Source organism: Tachyglossus aculeatus, chromosome 1 (assembly GCF_015852505.1).
Source record: "Tachyglossus aculeatus isolate mTacAcu1 chromosome 1, mTacAcu1.pri, whole genome shotgun sequence".
In the NCBI taxonomy this organism is placed as follows: domain Eukaryota; kingdom Metazoa; phylum Chordata; class Mammalia; order Monotremata; family Tachyglossidae; genus Tachyglossus; species Tachyglossus aculeatus.
In genome coordinates, this window is record NC_052066.1 from 78,658,971 (window position 1) to 78,680,378 (window position 21,408).

The following is a 21,408-nucleotide window of genomic DNA, read 5'->3' on the forward strand; positions in this document are numbered from 1 at the left end:
ATGGTATTTGTTAAACTCTACTTTTTCCTCTGTCATTTATCTTGTCTACTTCCCCCTCTAGTAATAATGACGGCATTTGTTAAGCGCTTACTATGCGCCAAGCACTGTTCTAAGCGCTGGGGTAGATACAAGGTTATCAGGTTGTCCCACATGGGGCTCACAGTCTTCATCCCCATTTTACAGATGAGGGAACTGAGGCTCAGAGAAACTAAGTGACTTGCCCAAAGTCACACAGGTGACAAGTGGTGGAGCTGGGATTAGAACCCACAACCTCCGACTCCCAATCCTGCGCTCTTTTCTATTAAACCATGCTGCGTCTCTAGTCTACAAGGTCTTTGTGGACAGGAATTGTTTCTGTAGTCTCCCAAGTGCTTTGAACACACTCTGTTCTGCATCACCCTGATTAGCTCCCTTCACTTTTCCTCCCTCCCAGCCCCACAGCACTTACGTACATATCTGTAACTGTATTTATTTGTATTGATGTCTGTCTCCCCTCCCTCTAGACTGTTAGCTTATTGTGGGCAGGGATAACAACTGTATATTATTGTATTGTACTTCCCCAAGCGCTTAGTACAGTGCTCTGCACACAGTAAACGCTCAATGAATACGATTGAATGAATGAAAAGGAAGTGCTCAACAGTATCATTGATTGATTGACTGTCAAAATGGCCATGTTCTTCCATATTATTATTATTACTTCATCTCTCACCAGCCGAAGGAAGCAGACGCCACTGCTGTTTTTTCAGGTCCTCACTGGGGCTGAATCCGCGCACTGCCCACATGGAAACAAGGATGGGGATGGGATGCGGGGGATGGCCCTTCCCTGTAGGAATTCGGGGGGTGGGGGCAGAGAGGCCTAGAGGAACCATGCTGCCTTTCAGCTGGCCTTGCTGGTCGACCCCTTTCTCAGCTCAACCCCAGAGCCTTCTGAACTACACTGAATAGAGTCACTTGTACTTGACCCTGCCCAGGACCCCAAATGCAGGAAGGAGAAGGAGGAGGGAGGAAGAGGAGTAGAGCAGGGAGGAAAAGCCCAGCAGAGTACCTTTCCCTTTCTCTTCTCTTCCTCTCCTTTCCCCTTCCTGTTTCCACCGTAATTTCTCTCCTCTTATCCTCCACTCCCCTTACATCCTCTCAAAGCCCATCCCCATCAAAGCTCTGCTCCGAGGGTTCACCCTTCTCATCTTGAGAAGTAGCGTGGCTCAGCGGAAAGAGCACAGGCTTGGGAGTCAGAGGTCGTGGGTTCTAATCCTGGCTCTGCTACTTATTGGCTGTGTGGCTTTGGGCAAGTCACAACTTCTCCATGCCTCAGTCACCTCATCTGGAAAATGGGGATTAAGACTGTGAGCGCCACGTGGGACAACTTAATCAATTTATATCCCCCCAGCGCTTAGAACAGTGCTTTGCACATAGTAAGCCCGTAACAAGTGCCATCATTATTATTATTATTATTCACTCCCATGCTCAAAATGGCGGTGTCCTACTCTTCCAGTGCTTAACGATATACTCCAAACTGGTAGGGGGGCAAGAAAATCTTTAATTTAGAAAACACATGTTTTATTCTTCAATGTATGTCAATAAAGACCAAGGTTTCATTAACAGTGACGGGTCAGATTTGTAACAGTGTGCAGAATTAGAAATGCTTAGTCTCATTGTATTTACAATAATTATCATGCATTTTGGCAAACCTCTAAGTTGGTAGGGAATACTTTCAAACTGATAATTTAGGGTATTTGAATTTGGCTCAGATGTGCAGATTATATTATCAGACCACAGATTACAACTGTCGCTGATAAGAATGGACAGGAATTTAGTACTCCAAGCTTAAACTTTTATTAATTGTATGCTTTCGTTTTTCTGTAGAAAAAAGTTTTGTTGTGTGCGAATGCACCTAAGTATATAACATCATGAGTAAATGCTGGTTTTAGAGATGAATTGACAGTCACAAAGTTATATATCAGTATGCAAAACAAACTTAGTTTCTGCAGTCCCTTCTGAGATCAACATTTCATGGTAGGAATAAGGTTTGAGTACATACCAACAGAGCAAACGCTATTTTCTAGTGCTGGTATATACATATACGTATATGAAACTTCTCTCTGGGCCTCAAATTTTACAAGTTCCTTCGATGGTGTATCATTAACTCTTCTGGTTACACTGCCCATTTAGCCTATGGCTTCATTTTAAGGAGACAATTGGACTTTCTCCCAAGCTGTGATCATTCTACTAACCATGCCATCATTACTGCTAATGCACAGGGTCTCCCTCTCCCTCTCCTTAAGCAGCAGCAGGACTTAGTGGAAATTGCACAGGGCTGCAAGCCAGAAAACTAGCAGTTCTAATCCCAGCCCACCACTTGCCTGCTGTGTTACCTCAGCAAATCACATGACTTCTCTGTGCCTCACTTTCCTCATCTATAAATTGGGGATTATATAGCTTCTCTCTCTCCCTTTTTAAGCTGTGATTGCACTGTATTGTCCCCAGAGCTTAGTGTTTGGCATATAGTAACTGCTTAACAAATACCTCAATTACTATCACAGTGGAAACACAAACTGGTAAATGGAACTGGCAGGCGATCAATCGATGATACAGTGACCCGGGCGAGGTGTCGGGCCTGAGGGGCCCTCAAGCTTAAACCTTCCCTGGCCGGGACTGAATTGCCATTAATTTGAGAAGAGTCTGAGCCACAGATGAGCGGCACCAAACACGACGAGATATACTTTCTTACCTAAGGATAATTGTTCGGCATTTGAGATTTCAGACCACTTTTGTTCAAAAATTTCGTATTGCCATCAATTCCCCTACACGACTGGTTTTGAACAGAAATCTTTCTTCAGAAAATGGGGAGGTGTAGTTCTTAAGGGTGTCAGGATGCCAACTGAATCCACTCAATTCATGTGCGTGAAAAAATGACATCAGTTCTGCATGGTTTCCTTCATTAGGCAAGAAATTAAATTATAATCATAATTCCAGCTCTGAAGTTATGGTATTTGTTAAGCATTTAATACTGCCAGGACACTGTACTAAATGCTGGGGTGGAAAAATGCAAATCGGGTTGACACTGTCCCTGACCCACCTGGGACTCACAGTCTTAATTCCCATTTTACAGATGAAATAACTGAGGCATAGAGAAGTTAAGTGACTGGCCCTAGTGGCAGAGCCAGGATTAGAACCCAGGTCCGTGCTCTATCCACTTAGCCACACTGCTTATTTCAACTTTTGAAGAAGGGAGACTTCCTGCTTCCAATCTAAAAAGAAGTTTGCTTTTTCAGAAATTGAAGGTAGCTCCCCTCAGTTCCCCAGGTTTTAAGGTGATATGTTGGAGCCATCAAACAAAAATTACACAATAGGGTGGCTTGGGCACAGAGGTACATTAACTGTCACAGCTGTTCTATTCTCAGCATGCTCACTAAATACCAAAATCTGAAGGTCTTCATCAATTCTTCATTCATTTATTGTTGCTTTCTTTCTACTAAAAATCATTGATTATGTTGTTTTGAATACCCTATTACAACCCAGTCCACACACCTCACTCCTCTAATGCCAACCTACTCACTGTACCTCCAGCTCATTTATTATGCCACCAACCACTCGCCCATGTGTGACCTCTGGCCCAGAAGGCCCTCCCACTTCATATCTGATGACCATCACTCTCCCCACCTTCAAAGCCTTATTGAAGGAAGGTACATCTCCCTCCTCCAAGAGGTCTTCCCCGACTAGACCCACATTTCCTCTTCTTCCACTCCCTTCCTGGTCACCCTTGCACTTGAATTTGCGCCCTTTATTCATCTCTCTCTCAGCCCCATGGCATTTATGTACATAACCATCATTCATTTATTTATAGCTATAATTCTATTTGTTCTGACGATTTTGACACCTGTCTACATGTTTTGTTTTGTCGTCTGTCTCCCCCTTCTAGACTGTGAGCCCGTTGCTGGGTAGGGACCGTCTCGATATGTTGCCGACTTGTACTTCCCAAGTCCTTAGTACAGTGCTCTGCACACCGTAAGTGCTCAATAAATACGATCGAATGAATTTATATTAATGTTTGACTACCCCTATAGACTATAAGCTCATTGTGGGTAGGGAAAGTGTCTTACCAACTCTTTTAAATAGTAATCTCCCGAGCACTTAGTACAGTGCTTTGCACAAAATAAGCACTCAATAAATACATCTGATTGATTGGTATCAGCCAAGTGCTTACTAGGTGCCAAGGGTTGTACTAAGGGCAGCCACAGATGCAAGATACTTCAGTGAAGCCCGCTCAGAGGAGGGTCTGGTCCACTAGCATGTTGTCTTAAATCATCATAAATCGTATTTATTGCTTACTGTGTGCAGAGCACTGTACTAAGCACTTGGGAAGTACAAGTTGGCAACATATAGAGACAGTCCCTACCCAACAGTGGGCTCACAGTCTAAACAGGAATGAACATAAATGAACTTAATTGAACGTAGTACTTAAATGAACGTAGCTTCACAATAAAGGAGCTGGGCAGCTGTGCCCTATATCAGTTTAGACTTTTTCAAAGAGGAGCTCAAAGCATTTTATGAAATCAGTATGTGTATATACGCACACACACCCCTTGGGAAAATGAAGCCCAAAGAAAATGACAGACTTGCTTAAAGCCGTAGAAGCAGTCCCAGCAGTAGTTCCAGAACTCAAGGATTCTATCCTTTGCTGCAAACTTCTCCCACACCAGGAGTAATCTATCTGAACGGACATTACATGGTTTTGACCAGATAAGCCTAGCCTGCAGGCCTAAGTTGCTTGAGGAGTAGTTTGACATCAGCTCTGCCACAGCCTTCCATGGGTCTCTTTGTACCATTACCCAGTTAAGGACTCAACTTTTCCTAGCCTCTCTCTCTTCCTGTTTAAAAAGGATTCTTTCCAAGAGTGTTTCCGAAAAACATTTTCAAGAACATTGTATATGCTTGCATTATTGTGCTGCCCTTTTTAACTTATGAAAAAAAAGAAATCAATTGTAAAAGGAAAGAACAGAATCCACCAGGGCCAGTGACATTACCATCAATACCGATCTTTCTGAAACATTCTAGGGTTCAATTGAAATACACGGACATTTGCCTACTGTGAGCCCCACATGGGACAACCTGATCACCTTGTATCCTCCCCAGCGCTTAGAACAGTGCTTTGCACATAGTAAGCGCTTAACTTATTATTACTAGCATTATTATTACTATTACCGTATTCTCACTGAAGATTTTCCAAGTTTGAATTTATCCATGCTGCCTCCCTCCTTCCCTTAGTGTTGAGCCATCAATTCTAATTTTAAATCATACCTTCTCCTGTACATACATGCTGTAAAGAAATGGCTCCGTTTCATCTCTTTTCTTGTAAAAATCAGTTCAGTCTTCCTTTAAGGCTGGTGCCGTAAAAGAGGAGACCCCAGTTTACCGACGGTTTAAAGAAGAAAAATCAAGTCAAAGCCAGGTCAGCCCCAGCCAGGAAGGCAAAGAAGCCAGAAGTTTCTTTTAACACTTTCAAAAAATGAAAAAAACATCCAAGAGGGATGAGAAGATGAAGAGCTAAACAATTTGAGCTTATCAGACCACTAAATAGATCTTTTGTGGGCAACAATAATGATTCTCTTGCCTGCTGATGCCAAATGGTTCATGACGCAGCCGAATCTGAACTGGACCAGAGTAATCACTGAAATCAGCACTTTCACTGTACTCGTACAAATGGGATGCACTTCTTCAGTTTAAAAACTAAAGAGGTCAACATTTATTGGTTTCCATAATTTGCTTTTCACTGAAAACATAGTTTGAAAATACAGTTTACAAACCCAGAAACTACAGATCCTAGCATAGCTGTTGGGCAATAGAAGAGATGAAATTACTCTAGAACCATTTAATTACATGTCTTTCCCGCCCTGTTCCAATGATGTGCAAATATCTTCTAATATCAAAATCACTTGGATCCACCTCCTTTTTTGGGGCTGTTAGTCCTCATTTCATGCCAGAGTTTCACTAGCGGTTCCCTCTTCTTCCAGATGAGCTCATGGCCAAAGGTAACATACCATCTGGAAAAACCAAGGGCCAAATGTCAGTGAACGATGTGGCACAACCAATATCAAGGAAATAAAAGATACTTTGGGAATGAACTCTGGATTAAAAAACAACAACAAAAAAAGGGCTCATTTGCTTTCCTCCTTCCTAGCTGGAAATTCATTTTACTTTCTAGCTGAAGCATCAAGACATTTAGAATACAATATATGTGGTTATTGCTAGTCACATCTGCAGTATTAAAAACCAGATATTTGATCAATGGTTCTCTATGGAAACATATCTACAAAACTCAGATTCTGTAATCCTCATACACACAGAGCACATAGCTGATTTAAAAAACCAAGGGCTAACACGCTTAATGCACCTAAAAGCAATGAACTATCATCAGACACGCTTCAGTATTATTGAGATATTTAAGTCCATCCCTTATAACCCTTTCACCAATCCAATCCTTTTTTTTTTTTTTCCAAACAGGCTTAATGTTTTATTAGTGGGGTATAATAATCTGCAGGTTTTAAATGGCACGGACTAATTTCAGTTCAATAATTGCATAATGATCATTTCAATCCAGAAGATAAGCATTGCAGAAATAAAAGTCAGCTGTTTAATAGATGATGCGCATAAGAAAATGTAATAGCAATAACAATGACGGCATTTGTTCAGTGCTTACTACGTGCCAAGCACTGTTCTAAGTGCTGGGTCAGCTGTGTGACCTTGGGCAAGTCACTTAACTTCTCTGTGCCTCAGTTTCCTCATCTGTAAAATGGGGATTAAAACTGTGAGCCCCCTGTGGGACAACCTGGTCACCTTGTACCTCCCCAGCGCTTACAACAGTGCTTTGCACATAGTAAGCGCTTAACAAATACCATCATTGTAATTATTATTAAGGTAATCAGGTTGTCCCACATGGGGCTCACAGTCTAAATCCCCCTTTTACAGATGAGGTAACTGAGGCCCAGAGACGTTAAATGACTTGCCCAAAGTCACACAGCTGACAAGTGGTGGAGCCGGGATTAGAACCCATGACCCCTGACTCCCAAGCCCGTGCTCTTTCCACTGTGCCACGCTGCTTCTCTAATAATGGTACTTGTTAAGCGTTTACTATGTGTAAGGCACTGTGCTAAGCACTGGGGTGGGTATAAGCTAATCAGGTTGGACACAGTCCCCTGTCCCACATGGGGCTCACAGTCTCAATCCCCATTTTACAGATGAGGTAACTGAGGCACAGAGAAGTGAGGTGACCTGCCCAAGGTCACACAGCAGACAAGTGGTGGAGACGGGATTAGAGCTCATGACCTTCTAACTTCCTAGGCCTGTGCTCGATCCACTACGCCCTGCTGTTTCTCTAGTAAAAATTAAGTACAAATAGAAAGAGATCAGCAGAACGCATGGCTCAGTGGAAAGAGCACGGGCTTGGGAGCCAGAGGTCATGGGTTCTAATCCCGGCTCTGCCACTTGTCAGCTGTGTGACTTTGGGCATGTCACTTAACTTCTCTGAGCCTCAGTTACCTCATCTGTAAAATGGGGATTGAGACTGTGAGCCCCACGTGGGACAACCTGATCACCTTGTATTCCCCCCCCCCCCCAGTACTTAGAACAGTGCTTCACACATAGTAAGCACTTAACAAATGCCATTAAAAAAAATACATACTTCCATGACAAAGTGGGCTTCTCATCAAGGTGAGTAGGAATATGCCTGGGATAAATTTTAGCTTATTGACTAACTTCAATGATGTCACCAATTCAAATAGCATTTCCACTCCTATGTAATGAGATCTATGAAATCAATCAATCGTATTTATTGAGCGCTTACTGTGTGCAGAGCACTGTACTAAGCACTTGGGAAGTACAAGTTGGCAACATATAGAGACAGTCCCTACCCAACAGTGGGCTCACAGTCTAAAAGGGGGAGACAGAGTATGAAATGTAGTCAATGAAGTGGGAGCAATGTAATTGGAAGTTACCCGTCGCTGAATATCACTGAGATGGTTAGTAAATGGGGATGACTTTAATTGTACAAGTTGAAAAAGACACCTGTACATCTTCTGGATTTTTTGACAAAATGCATTTTGTCTGATTATTTCAGGTATAAACTGACCTAACAGAAAAGAGCACAGGACTGAGCATCAGGAGACTGAGCATCAGGAGCTGTAGATCCAGCCCTGCCACTAGCCAGCTGGGTGCCTGGGGGAAATTTACTTAACCTCTTTGGGCCTCCCTTTCTTCATCTGTAAAATGAAAATGATATCTCCTTTTAGATTGTGAGTCCCACGGGGAACAGGTATGGTGTCCAATCTAATGATATTATATCTATCTTGTGTGGAATCTAGTAAGTGCTTAAGAAATACTGGAATTATGACTTCGGCTATAAGGAGGGGGTGATGCAAAGTTATGGAAAACGGCAAATTTTTTTTAGAAGCCTCCATGTTTCTGCAGAGCTCTTTTTCAAGTTTTGAGTGCAAGTTCCTCCTGTGTGTTCAAATCACTGCCATTTCTCATCCACTCGTGTTAAAGTTTATTTTTATTTTACAGCCCATAAGGGAAAGTATACGGCTTGAGAATTATCACTGAAAGTATAAAGGCTGGTAGGCACTTAGGTTTATTTAATCCAACATCTTGCAAGAGCAGAACTGTTCCTCTCTAGGACATTTCACCTCCTCTGTTCAATAAAGAGACATCCTTGAATTTTTCCCAGTGAGTCACAAAGAAGACTAAACTTAATAGGTCTTGGGAAGCATCAAGAGCCTAAAAGTGAGTTTACACTATTCCTGCAAGTAACACCCTGGATTGATAATTCCAGGCATTCTGAGTCATGTGAAGACATTTTGGGCCCAGCACTTCAAAAGAATGCTTCCCATTAGAAGTGTGAGCCCAGCCTACGGTTAAAAAAATCTACTGAGTTTAAAAAAGCCAAAGAATCTGTACTACTCCATGTACGGAGGAACTCTGAGCCGAACCTCAGGCTCTACCGCAGTCAGAATTTAGGCCATGTTGCTAAACTGACACCACTAGAAATCCAGTTACTGACTATCCTCTCGGGAGAACTCTGGAATCTTATCAAAGGATTTCCCGAGCACTTACTGTGCAGAGCACTGTACTAAATGATTGGCAGAGTACAATATAACAATATAGCAGACACAATCCTTGCCCGCAAGTTACAGATGCCAAGAATGTGCCCAATTTGTAAAGTCCAGGCAAACTAAAAGCAAAAGAAGATGGGTTAAAATAAATCTCCAGTAGCTACATGAACCAGAGTTCAACTTCTTATTTTTTTTTATGGTATTTGTTAAGTGCTTACTATGTGCCATGATCTGTACCAAGTGCTAGGGTAGATACAAGCTAATTATACTGGATACAGTCCCTTCTCCCATATGGGGCTCTCGATCTCAACCTCCATTTATAGATGAGGGAACTGAGGCAGAGAAGTGAAGTGACTTGCCCAAGTCACTATCTACTCTATCCACCAGTGGGCCAAGTTTCTTCTCTATTAGACTTTTGAGGCCTAACACTCACATTCTCCAGAGCCTAAAAGAAGAGAGCCCTGAAACATGATCCCCAATGTAATAAGAAGGATTTAAATAGATTTAGGGATGAGAGGTTTGCAATGAGTTATTACAGAGAAAAGTTGTGTGTGTTGGGAGTGGGAGGGGTCGTGGATGTTAGAACATTCAAGAAGAGAAGCAGTGTGGCCTAGTGATTAGACCATGGGCCCGAGAGTCAGAAGAACCTGGGTTCTAATCCCAGCTCCACCACTTACTTGTTCTGTGACCTTGGGCAAATCACATAAATAACTCCTCTGTGCCTCACTTACCCCATTAATAATAACAATACTGGTACTTGTTAAGTGCTTACTATGTGCCAGGCACAGTACTAAGTGCTGGGGTAGATACAATCAAATCGGGTTAGACACAGTCCCTGTCTTAGGTGGGGCACCTTGTCTCAATCCCCATTTTACAGATGAGGTAACTGAGGCATGGAGAAGTAAAGTGACTTGCTTAGGGTCACCCAGCAGACAAGTGGTGGAGCTGGGATTAGAACCCATGGCCTTCTGACTCCAATGCCCACGCTGCTTCTCTGGGGACTAAAACTGTGAATTCTCTGTGGGACATGGACTATGTCCAACCTGATTACCTCGCATCTACCCCAGTGCTTAGAACAGTGCCTAGGACAAAATAAGTGTTTAAAATCTTCCCCTTCTAGACTGTGAGCCTGTTGCTGGGTAGGGACCGTCTCTATATGTTGCCGACCTGTACTTCCCAAGCGCTTAGTACAGTGCTCTGCACACAGTAAGCACTCAATAAATACGACTGAATGAATGAAATTCAATTACAGAAAGACATTCATTCATTCAATCGTATTTATTGAGCACTTACTGTGTGCTGAGCAATGTACTAAGCGCTTGGAAAGAACAATTTGGCAACATATAGCGACAGTCCCTACCCAGCAATGGGCTCACAGTCTAGATATGAGTAGATTCCTGGACAGTGGGTAACTATAGGAATGTCTGGAGGTAAATGTGTTATTTTTAAGATAAATGTCAAGAAAGATAGACACTACTTCCATCAAAACATCCTTTGTTGTTTGGATGATTAGCGTAGCCCTAGCACTTATATACCAAAATCGTGAGAAAGTATTTATATTTATGCTTAATAGATTATACATTCAATTATTTATTTTGTTTACTCTAAGAATTTTCATGTGTCTCCCCTGCTACAGTGTAAGCTCCTCAAAATAATAATAACTGTACCATTTAAGCATTAAGTATGTGCCAAGCATGTAAAAAGCAGTGGGACGGATACAAGATGATCAGGTCAAACACAGTCCCTGTTCCCACTGTGGCTCACCGTCTAAAGGGTAGGGAAAACAGGTATTTAACCCCCATTTAAAAGATAAGGAAACTGAGACACTGAGAACTGAGGTCATACAGCAAGAAAATGGAGGAGCGGGGATTAGAATCACGTCTTCTGACTCCCAGGGTCCATGATCTTTCCATTAATAATAATAATAATTTTGGTATTTGTTAAGTGCTATGTGCAAAGCACTGTTCTAAGCGCTTGGGAGGATACAAGATGAACAGGTTGTCCCATGTGGGGCTCACAATTTTAATCCCCATTTTACAGATGAGATAACTGAGGCACAGAGAAGTTAAGTGACCTGCCCTACGTCACACAACTGACAAGCGGCAGAGTGGGGATTTGAACCCATGACCTGTGACTCCCAAGCCCGGGCTCTTTCCACTGAGCCACATTTCCCAAGCTCTGAGTACAATGCACTGTACCCCGTAGGTTACATTATTATTATTAATTAGCATTACAATGATAATTGTGGTATTTGTTAAGCGCTCATTATGTGCCAGGCACTGTACTAAGTGCTGGGGTAGATACAAACTAAACAGGTCCCACGGGGGGCTCTGGTCTAAAGAGGAGATGAGGGATCTGAGAGCCAGAGAAGTGAAGTCGCTTACCCAAGGTCACACAGTAGACAAGGGGCAGAGCTGGGATTATTCATTCATTCATTCAACCGTATTTACTGAGTGCTTACTGTGTGCACAGCACTGTACTAAGCGCTTGGGAAGTACAAGTTGGCAAAATATAGAGACGGTCCCTACCCAACAACGGGCTCACAGGCTAGAAGGGGGAGACAGACAACAAAACAGAACATGTGGACAGGTGTCGAGTCGAGTCATCGAGTCATCCCCTTCCTTCCTCTCCCCCTCGTCCCCCTCTCCATCCCCCCATCTTACCTCCCTCCCTTCCCCACAGCACCTGTATATATGTATATATGTTTGTACATATTTTTTTACTCTATTTAATTTATTTGTACATATCTATTCTATTTATTTTATTTTGTTAGTATGTTTGGTCTCTGTCTCCCCCCTTTTAGACTGTGAGCCCACTGTTGGGTAGGGACTGTCTCTATATGTTGCCAATTTGTACTTCCCAAGCGCTTAGTACAGTGCTCTGCACATAGTAAGCGCTCAATACATACGATTGATGATGATGATGATCAGAGTAAAGCTAGATGCACATCATTAACAAAATAAATAGAATAGTCAATCTGTACAAGTAAAATAAATAGAGTAATAAATCTGTACAAACATATCTACGGGTGCTGTGGGGAGGGGAAGGAGGTAGGACGGGGGGATGGGGAGGGGGAGAGGAAAGAGGGGGCTCAGTCTGGGATTAGGACTGAGTTCCTCTGCCTCCCAAGCCCTTGCTCTTTCCACTCGGCCACACCGCTTCCCACTAGTTTTAGTACCACTACTAATATTGGACACCCAACAGCAGTTGTAACTGGTTGGACACCATACCATTCTGCTCTACGGCAGACTCGCGGAAACCACCTGCCTTTTTGCTAGTGGTGACCAAAAGAGAGGCCCATGTGTCACCGTTATCCCGCCCTCCCTGGCTGTCAGGCTCCTCCCTCTTGCCGGCAGTCACGGCAGACTCGGACCTTGTTGGGTTTGGCGGTCCCTTCCGGGACATGGGCTGGACGACAGGAAGAAGTTAGACATTCCCTCTTGCTGTATTCTCCGGCATTCTCCGTGCTGTAGAAGCAGAATTGCTTAATGGATAGAGCCCAGGCCTGGGAGCCAGAAGGACCTGGGTTCTAATGAATCCCTGCTCCGCCACATATCTGCTGTGTGACCTTGGGCAAATCACCTCGCTTCTCTGGGCCTCGGTTACCTCATCTCTTAAATGGGAATAGGAAGGCTGATGAGAACACCTCGCTCAGAAGTTAGAGTGGACTAAGGAAGTCGGGATGCTAGTTGGCAGACTGGGACCACCTCAGAAGTGCGGGGTGGGGGGGGTACTCTGATTATGTGAGTCAGACTGGTCTGGAAGACTCTGGAAGAGGAAGGGGGGTTTACGTTAGTTTCCTTTTTAATACCGTACTACTTACATCCCAAAGAGCGCTCCCCCAAGATGTGCTGCGTGATCAAAAAACTTCCATCCCAGGATCATCCCAGCAGTATCCATTGCAATAATGGCTTTCAACGCCTAAAATGAAACAGAACAAAAGTGGGATTTTTGCCGGTAAGAACCCCTTCATTTTAGAGGCAGCAATTCAAATGACCTTTCTATACTCACAACAGAACCCAGAATAAATAATTATAATAATAATGTTGGTATTTGTAAGTGCTTACTATGTGCTGACAAGTGGGATTAGAACCCATGACTTCTGACTTCCAAGCCTGGGCTCTTTCCACTGAGCCACGCTGTAACAGTGCAAAACTTAAAACAGATGAAAAGAAAGTCTCAGAACAGGGATGACTCATCCGGGCTAAAACACAACCTACACTGTAAGCTCATCCTCTAGACTGTAAGCTCATCCTGGGCAAGGAATGCATCTACATTATGTGTCTGTAATATTGTACTCGCCCAAGAGCAGCGTGGCTCAGTGGAAAGAGCACAGGCTGGAGAGCCAGAGGTCGTGGGTTCTAATTCCAGCTCCGCCACTTGTCAGTTGTGTGACCTTGGGCAAGTCACTTCACTTCTCTGGGCCTCAGTTACCTCATCTGTAAAATGGGGATGAAGACTGTGAGCCCTCCATGGGACAACCTGATTACCTTCTATCCCCCCAGTGCTTAGAACAGTGCTTGGCACATAGTAAGCGCTTAACAAATACCAACATTATTACTATTATTATTACAGTGCTCTGTACACAGTAAGCACTGAATAAATACCATTCAGTGATAGATATCCTGTCAGAAGTACACTTCACCCAGGTCTATCGCCAAGCCCTGCAAAGTCCACTCTGCATGGGTAAAAGAGGCAGGGGGAGGACACAGACAGAGGCAATGGTTCAGCCACAGACAGGTGAAACGCCTCCTCGGGCACTGCCACAGCACTGTGCCACCCCATCCCCAGCCCTCATAACCCTAAACAGGGGGTGAGAGGGAGCAGGTGAGCCCGGCCGCAACCCATTCAAACTGTCGTCTTTGTGTCTGTTGTTAACGCAGACGTTGGTTCAAGCCCGGCTGTGTGAGACTAGGCCAGAGAAAAGCCTTCCTACCAGCTAAGGAGAAATGAAGGTTAATGATTTTCCTCCCGAGGTCATTCTGAGGCAGGGCTGAGAAGAGCAGGACCTCTGATCTGTGTCTGCCCACCCTTTTTCTCCTCAGCCCCGATCCCACACGGACCTGCCTGGGGTTCATTCCTGGCCTACGGTTCTACATACTTGTAGTTCCGGAGGTATTTAGATTTAAAACTTAATCTCTCGGAAAAAAAAGTCATCATAAGAGGTTTTGTATGTGTTGCTTTTTTGTTTTAATTTTAAGGGAAAAAAAAACCCTAAAGTGCCATGTTCCAGGTTAAGCCTCCTGCTTTCCAACTCGAAGTACTTCAACATAAACCTCAGGTGCCTTGGACTGCCCACCCTCACCATTCCCACCTAAGCGTGGGTAGTCGAAAGCCTCTTTTCAAGCATTTAGAATGTGGGCAGGGGTGCGTCTACTGGACTAGGAACAGGCCTGCTGGGAGCAGTGAAAAAACTGAAAACTCTTCCATCCGGCAGCAACGTGCTGCCTTTTTGTTGCTATGGTTCACTGGATTTTCCTATGTTCATCCGCTATTATTTCCAATGAGTTTGTCGTCGGCGCCCTCTAAGACTGAGTCACCGGGCAACCACAGACGACTTCCCGTGCTTTGCACGAGCTGGGCTTGATGAACAGAATAAAGAGTAACAGCTGTGAGCACAAATCACTCCATTATTTTTCTTTTTGAAAGGGCAGAATTAAATTAAATGCATTCTTAGCTCTTTTTAAATCTTCTTAGAAACAAAAGTTGGAAGCTGCTCAACTGGAGAAGATAATCCAACAATGATATTATCTTCATCAAAAATATCTACTAAGTCTTTATATGGATATTGGATGTTCTGGCTACTGTCCAAGATGTGGTACGACACAATCCATGTGTTCAAAAAATAACACCGATGTATACAACCACAAGCTGGTCAGAAACACAAAAAGACCAAGAACACGGGCACATACAATCTTATAACAGGGAGACACGGATGCAAACACTAGTTGGATACAGAGGAAAAAACCACTATCCAGTTACTGCAATATAAAAGGAAATTCTCAACCCTTCATCCACAGATTACCTTACTGAACTTTCCTGTTGATTCAATCCCACCCCGCTATTCTTTTTAAAAGAGGATTTTTGTTTTGAAAACATTTTGAAAAAGTACAAAAAAAAAAAAGTGCCCACATAGTTTTTTCAAAGCAACATCTGTGCTCAGTGGGCATGTGTACACTCAGATGGAAAGGTCTTCATTAGAGTATAAACTCCTTGAAGGCAGGGAAAGGGCCTCCTTGTGGGTAGGAAATGTGATTAAGCAACTCTGTTAATAATAATCAGGGTACTTGTTAAGCGCTTACTATGTGCCAAGCACTGTTTTAAGTGCTAGAGTAGATGTAAATTAGTCAGGTTGGACAAAGCCCCTCTCCCACATAGGGCTCACACTCTAAATCCCCATTTTACTGATAAGGTAACTGAGGCCCAGAGAAGTGAAGTGACTTACCCAAGGTCACATAGCAGACACATGGTGGAGCTGGGATTAGAACCCCAAACTCCTGACTCCCAAGCCTGTGCTCTATCCACTATGCCATGCTGTACTCGATCAAGAACTTAGTACAGTGCTCTGCGTTCATTCAATCGTATTTATTGAGCGCTTACTGTGTGCAGAGCACTGTACTAAGTGCTTGGGAAGTATAAGTTGGCAACATATAGAGACGGTCCCTACCCAAAAGTGGGCTCACAGTAAACACTTAACAACCATTGATTGACTGTACTTGTTGTACTTCCCAAGCACGTAATACAATCAGTAAGCATTTAATAAATAACCACTGATTGATTCAGTAGGTGCTCCACAAAGGCCATTACTACTAGTAATAATAATGATGGCATTTAAGCGCTTACTATGTGCCAAGCACTGTTCTAAGCACTGGGGTAGATACAAGGTAATCAGGTTGTCCCCCATGGGGCTCACAGTCTTAACTCCCATTTTACGGAAGAGGTCACTGAGGCACAGAGAAGTGAAGTGACTTGCCCAAGGTCACACAGCTGACAAGTGGCAGAGCCGGGATTAGAACCTGCGACCTCTGACTCCCAAGCCCGGACTCTTTCCACTGAGCCACATGTGTGAGACCACATGGTTTAGAAATAAACCAAGACATATCCTTTGGAGAATCAAGAAATGTTTAGACAAAAGTTCTGAATTCCCTCTAGACCATAAACTCATTGTGGACAAGGAATGTACTCTCCCATGCACTCAGTACAGTGCTTTACCCAAAGTAAGTGCTCAATACACATTTACTGTTCTATTTATTTTGTTAATGATGTGCATCTAGCTTTACTTCTATTTATTCTGATGACTTGACACCTGTCCACATGTTCTGTTTTGTTGTTTTATTTACTGAGCGCTTACTGTGTGCAGAGCACCCGACTAAGTGCTCGGGAGAGTTCGACATAACAGAGTTGAGCGATACATTCCCCGCCCAAAACGATCTTATAGTCCAGAGGATATTAAGTCACTCAACTTCTCTGTGCCTGTTTCCTTTCCTCATCTGCAAAACGAGGGTAAAATTCCTGCCCCTCCCTTAGACTATGAGTTCCAAGTTGGGTAAGGACAGTATCCAATCTGATTACCCCAGTGGTTAACAAAAAGCAAGGAACATGGTAAACACAAAATAACTGAACGATTTTGACAACTGTCTACATGTTTTGTTTTGTTGTCTGTCTCCCCCTTCTAGACTGTGAGCCCTTTGTTGGGTCGGGACCGTCTCTATATGTTGCCAACTTGTACTTCCCAAGCACTTAGTACAGTGCTCTGCATACAGTAAGCTCTCAATAAATACAACTGAATGAATGAATCAATGAATAAATATGATTGACTGAGTTAATAAAAAGAAAAAAGGCACAGATTTTGACCTTTCCAAATAAATCCAAATGACACCCCAATAAAGGTGTCATGCAGGTAAGAACTTGGTGCATTGGGAGTTGGGAAAGCAAAAGGGAGCAGCTCTTCACTAACCCTGTTATATTATTAGATTCAGCATCAACAGTATTTATTGAGCAGCTACTGCATGTAAGCACTAGGAGAATACAATAGAAGCAGCAAAGAGTGAGTCCTGCCCTTAAGGAGTGAACACTGTAATGGGGAGGACAAGCAGAGCAAAACTGTTGCAGGTGTGACAGTTATACAAAGGTACTTACGCTTCCTGCGGTAAACGTGAACATTGGAAGAATAATGATGGCCAACTTGCTTTCAGGTACCTTTGTGCACACAGCTGCAAGGACAGTCATGATAGCTCCTGACTGTAAAGTAGAATACATAACATGGCATGAATTCTGCCTCCTTATATGAACAGACGGAACTATTTAATAACACAAACATTTATTCAGCCTGTCTTCGAAAAGGCCCAGAGTGTTCCTGCAAAAAATATATGCTGGTGCAAGATAGGACGAAAAATATCAAAAAGAGTTCACTTCCTATTATATTTGCAAAGGTATCTACAAAATTTATTCAGTTTCTATACCTGATGAAGTCAATCACCTGCAATATTTTATGATTAGTGACACCAATTAATAAAAAGTTGTTAAGCACTGAAAATCCATGCAATAATTTTCATGGTCTCAACAGTGAAATTGTCCAGAGAAAAAAAGACAACCACAATTATTTGATGGATAGAAATTCATAGTGGCATTCATTCTGTAATTATCAATGGGAATTAAGTTCTGATCAAATAAAGGCAGAAACAAACCTTAGAACCCACAACTCATAATAAATTACAGAACAAAGGCTTTGTTGCTCCTAAAGCCTTCCATTTCTCTCCTGGAACGCTTCCAACCTGGGTTCCGCTCCCTTCACACAACAGAAACTGCCCCCTCTAAGGTCACCACAGACCTTCTTGTCAGATCCTATGGTTCCTACTCCACCCCAGACTTCCTTGACCTCTCAGCTGCCTTTTAACACTGTGGACCATCCCCTTCTCCGTGAAACATTATCCAAACTTGGCTTCACTGAAACCGTCCTGTCAGCCAGTCAATCGTGTGCATTGAGTGCTTCCTTTGTGCACAGCACTGTACCAAGCACTTGGGAGAGTACACTCTAACAATATAACAGACACATTCCCTGTCCACAAGAGTTTAGTCTAGAGGGGAGGCAGACATTAATATAAATAAATAAAATTACAGATATGTACATAAGTGCTATGGGGCTGGGATGAATAAAGGGAGTAAGTCTGCCAGTCAAGGCGATGCAGGAGGGAGTGGGAGAGGAGGAAATGAGGGCCTAGTTGGAGAAAGCCTCTTAGAAATGTGCTTTCAATAAGGCTCTGAAGGTGGGGAGAGTGACTGTCTGTTGGATATGAAGAAGGGAGGCATTCCAGGGGAGAGGCAGGATGTGGGCAAGATGTCAGGAGTGAGATAGACGAGATCACGGTACCCTGAGAAGGGTGGCATTAGAGGAGCGAAGTGTGTGAGCTGGGTTGTAATAGGAGAGTAGCGAGGTGAGATAGGAGGGGGCAAGGTGACTGCTCCTGGTTCTCCTCCTGTCACACTGACTGCTCCTTCACAGTCTCTTTCACTCAGTCCTGGATGCACTTCTATTCTCCATCTACACCTCAAAGAACTCACTCACCCCCATGGGGTGATGATTCACAAATCTGCCTCTTCTGCCCTGACCTCTCTCCTTCTCTGCAGTCTCGCATGCCCATCCTCCTGCCTTCAGAACATCTCTACCTAGTATTTATTGAGTGCTTGCGGTGTGCAAAGCACTGTACTAAGCACTTGGGAGAGTACAATACAAAACAGAGTCAGGATAGACATGTTCCCCGCCCAGAACAAGCTTACATCTAGAGGGGGAGACGGACAATGTAACGTATATTATATAATTTATAGACATTTGCATAAGTGCTGTGAGGCTGAGGGTGGGACAAATATCAAATGCACTCAGGTCACAAAGCAACAGCAAATCTGTTAGAGTTTGAGATATTCAGGTTAGAATTAATCAATGGTATTTACTGAGAACTTACTGTGTGCAGACAGCATTATGCTATTCAGTCATTCAATTTTACTTATTGAGTGCTTACTTTGGGCAAGGACTGTACTAAGCACTTGGGGGGAGTACAATATAACAGGCACATTCCCTGCCCACAACAAGCTCACAGTCTAGAGAGGGAGAAAAACATCAATATACATACACAAATAAATAAATTACAGATTTATATATATGTGCTGTGGGGATGGGAGAGAGGATGAATGAAGGGAGAAAGTCAGGGCAATGCATCAGAGAGTGGCAGGAGAGGAAGGCTTAGTCAGGGGAGGCTGCTTGGAGGAGGTGTGACTTCAATAAGACTTTGATGTTGAAGAGAGCAATTATCTGTCTGCTATGAGGAGGGAGGGCGTTCCAGGCCACAGGTAGGATTTGGGCGAGAGGCTGATGGTGAGACAGACGAGACTGAGGTTGTGAGAAGTTTAGCATTAGAGGAACGAAGTGTGTGGGCTGGGTTGTAGTAGGAGAGTAGCGAGGTGAAGTATGAGGGGGCGAGGTGATTAAGTGCTTTAAAGCCAATGGAGAGGAGTTTTTGTTTGATGCGAAGGTGCGAGGCGCTTGGAAAAGTACAAAAGGGTTGGTAGATATGATCCCTGCCTTCAAGGAACTTAGAGTCTACAGAGGAGTCTAAGGTATACAGGTATTAAATGGCAAGTTGCACATGCACTGAAATAGTTACGAAAATTGCATTCTACACTTTCCTGGTATGCAATTTTACTTCTTTTTTTTTTTTTTTTTTACTAAGCACAATCAGAACAAAACTTTTTTTATGTGGAAATAGAAGTTAACGTCATTGGATTTGCTGGCAGTTTACCAATGCCAGATCGGGATCCTGGATGGAAGGGGTGAGATTATGGGAAAGACTACCCAAGATCACGCTTGCTCTGTGCCATCTTGGCTCTGCTGGCCACATCAGCCCAGTACAGTGTACGAAACTACCGAGGTGGCAGAAGGAAACAAACGGCAATGGAGGCCTCTGAAAATTTCAGTCAGCTTCGGTTTTCCATTTTAAAATCCAAACAAGAAAAGAAATAATTACCGCTCCCAGAGATGGTCCAAATCTTCCTGTGACCACTTTGCTGACATAACTGACAAAAGTGGAAATAACGCCTGAAAGCAGGAAAGATGAAAATCACAATGAGAAAATAAGGTTCAAAATCAGATTGACTTCCCAAAATGTTACCCTGAGTGGACAGTACTATTGTGTTAACTTGATCACTGCCAAACTATAAAGTTCCACCTTCCATTCTAGGTATAGAGTGGTGGGCTTGTTGGCAATTATTTGTCCTCAGTTTTATGCTGCGCAAGGCTCCACATTCATAACGTAATAATCATCATAATAATGGTACTTGTTGAGCGCTTCCTTTGTGCCAAGCACTGTTCTAAGTGCTGGGGTAGATACAAATTAATCAGGTTGGACACAGTCCCTGTCTCATATGGGGCTCACACTCTTAATCCCCAGTTTGGGGATGATGTAACTGAGGCAGAGAGAAGTGAAGTGACTTGCCCAAGGTCACAAAGCAGACATTTGGCGGAGCTGCGATTAGAACCCAGGTCCTTCTGACTTCCAGGCTCGTGTCCTATCCATTAGGCTATGCTGCTTCACGTCACTTGACTGGATTTGTCATGTTTCAGTTTGATGCTTGAGTCTGAGCTTCTTCCCTACTCTGCCACAGGACCACCACCATGCATTTAATAAAAGAATCAAATATAATCAACCTATAATGATGACACACCCCGATCTTAATTCCAGTTCACACTAAACATCACAAAATCTAAAACAGTCAATCTGCATTAACATGGAGGAAATTAGCAAGAGACTGACCAAGCAGAAGTTCGGCATCGCATCCCAATATTCATTACCCCATTTCCATCTCGTGAACCTATCGGGCCCATCCTTAAACAAATTCCAATGACTCAAGCTTATTACCTGCAGACAGGTAAACTGCCATGAACTGCTCCCGTCCCAAAATATTCACTATGCTGGAGGAAAAGCTCCACAAAACATACATGTTTGCTGCCATGTGAAACAATGAGAAATGACTGAATGTCGACAGCAACATAGGAGAACAAAGGGTTTCTAGGACAAAAAGAAAACAAAGTTATGGAAATTATTAGACTCCTATGAGGAGAAGAATCTATTTCAGAGTAGTTTTCTTCTCTCTTCATTAGTCAAAATCCAGTAATAAAAAATGCAGCCTCGTTAAACATTTTAATGAACCAGTCTGTGTTTTCTTCCCGTTAGCCACTCCTTGACCTGTTTTATACTAGAGTTCTAAAGTCTCCAAAATCCTTAGTTCTAAGAATCTGACCCGCCTTATG

At 43.2% G+C, this 21,408-nt stretch overlaps 1 protein-coding gene across 2 annotated transcripts in view; it reads right to left on the minus strand.

Annotated features, from left to right (window-relative positions):
- Positions 1–5,719: 5,719 nt before the first annotated feature.
- PARL (presenilin associated rhomboid like) overlaps positions 5,720–21,408 on the minus strand; it is a 40,438-nt gene continuing 24,749 nt past the window's right edge. For both annotated transcript variants that reach the window (XM_038755837.1, XM_038755920.1), the window contains exons 6-10: positions 21,017–21,166; positions 20,126–20,196; positions 17,247–17,348; positions 12,931–13,028; positions 5,720–6,041 (exon numbers count right to left, since the gene is read on the minus strand). In XM_038755837.1, the coding sequence (XP_038611765.1) occupies positions 5,930–6,041; positions 12,931–13,028; positions 17,247–17,348; positions 20,126–20,196; positions 21,017–21,166 (533 nt within the window). In that variant the 3' untranslated portion in view covers positions 5,720–5,929. The remainder of the gene's footprint in view (positions 6,042–12,930; positions 13,029–17,246; positions 17,349–20,125; positions 20,197–21,016; positions 21,167–21,408) is intronic.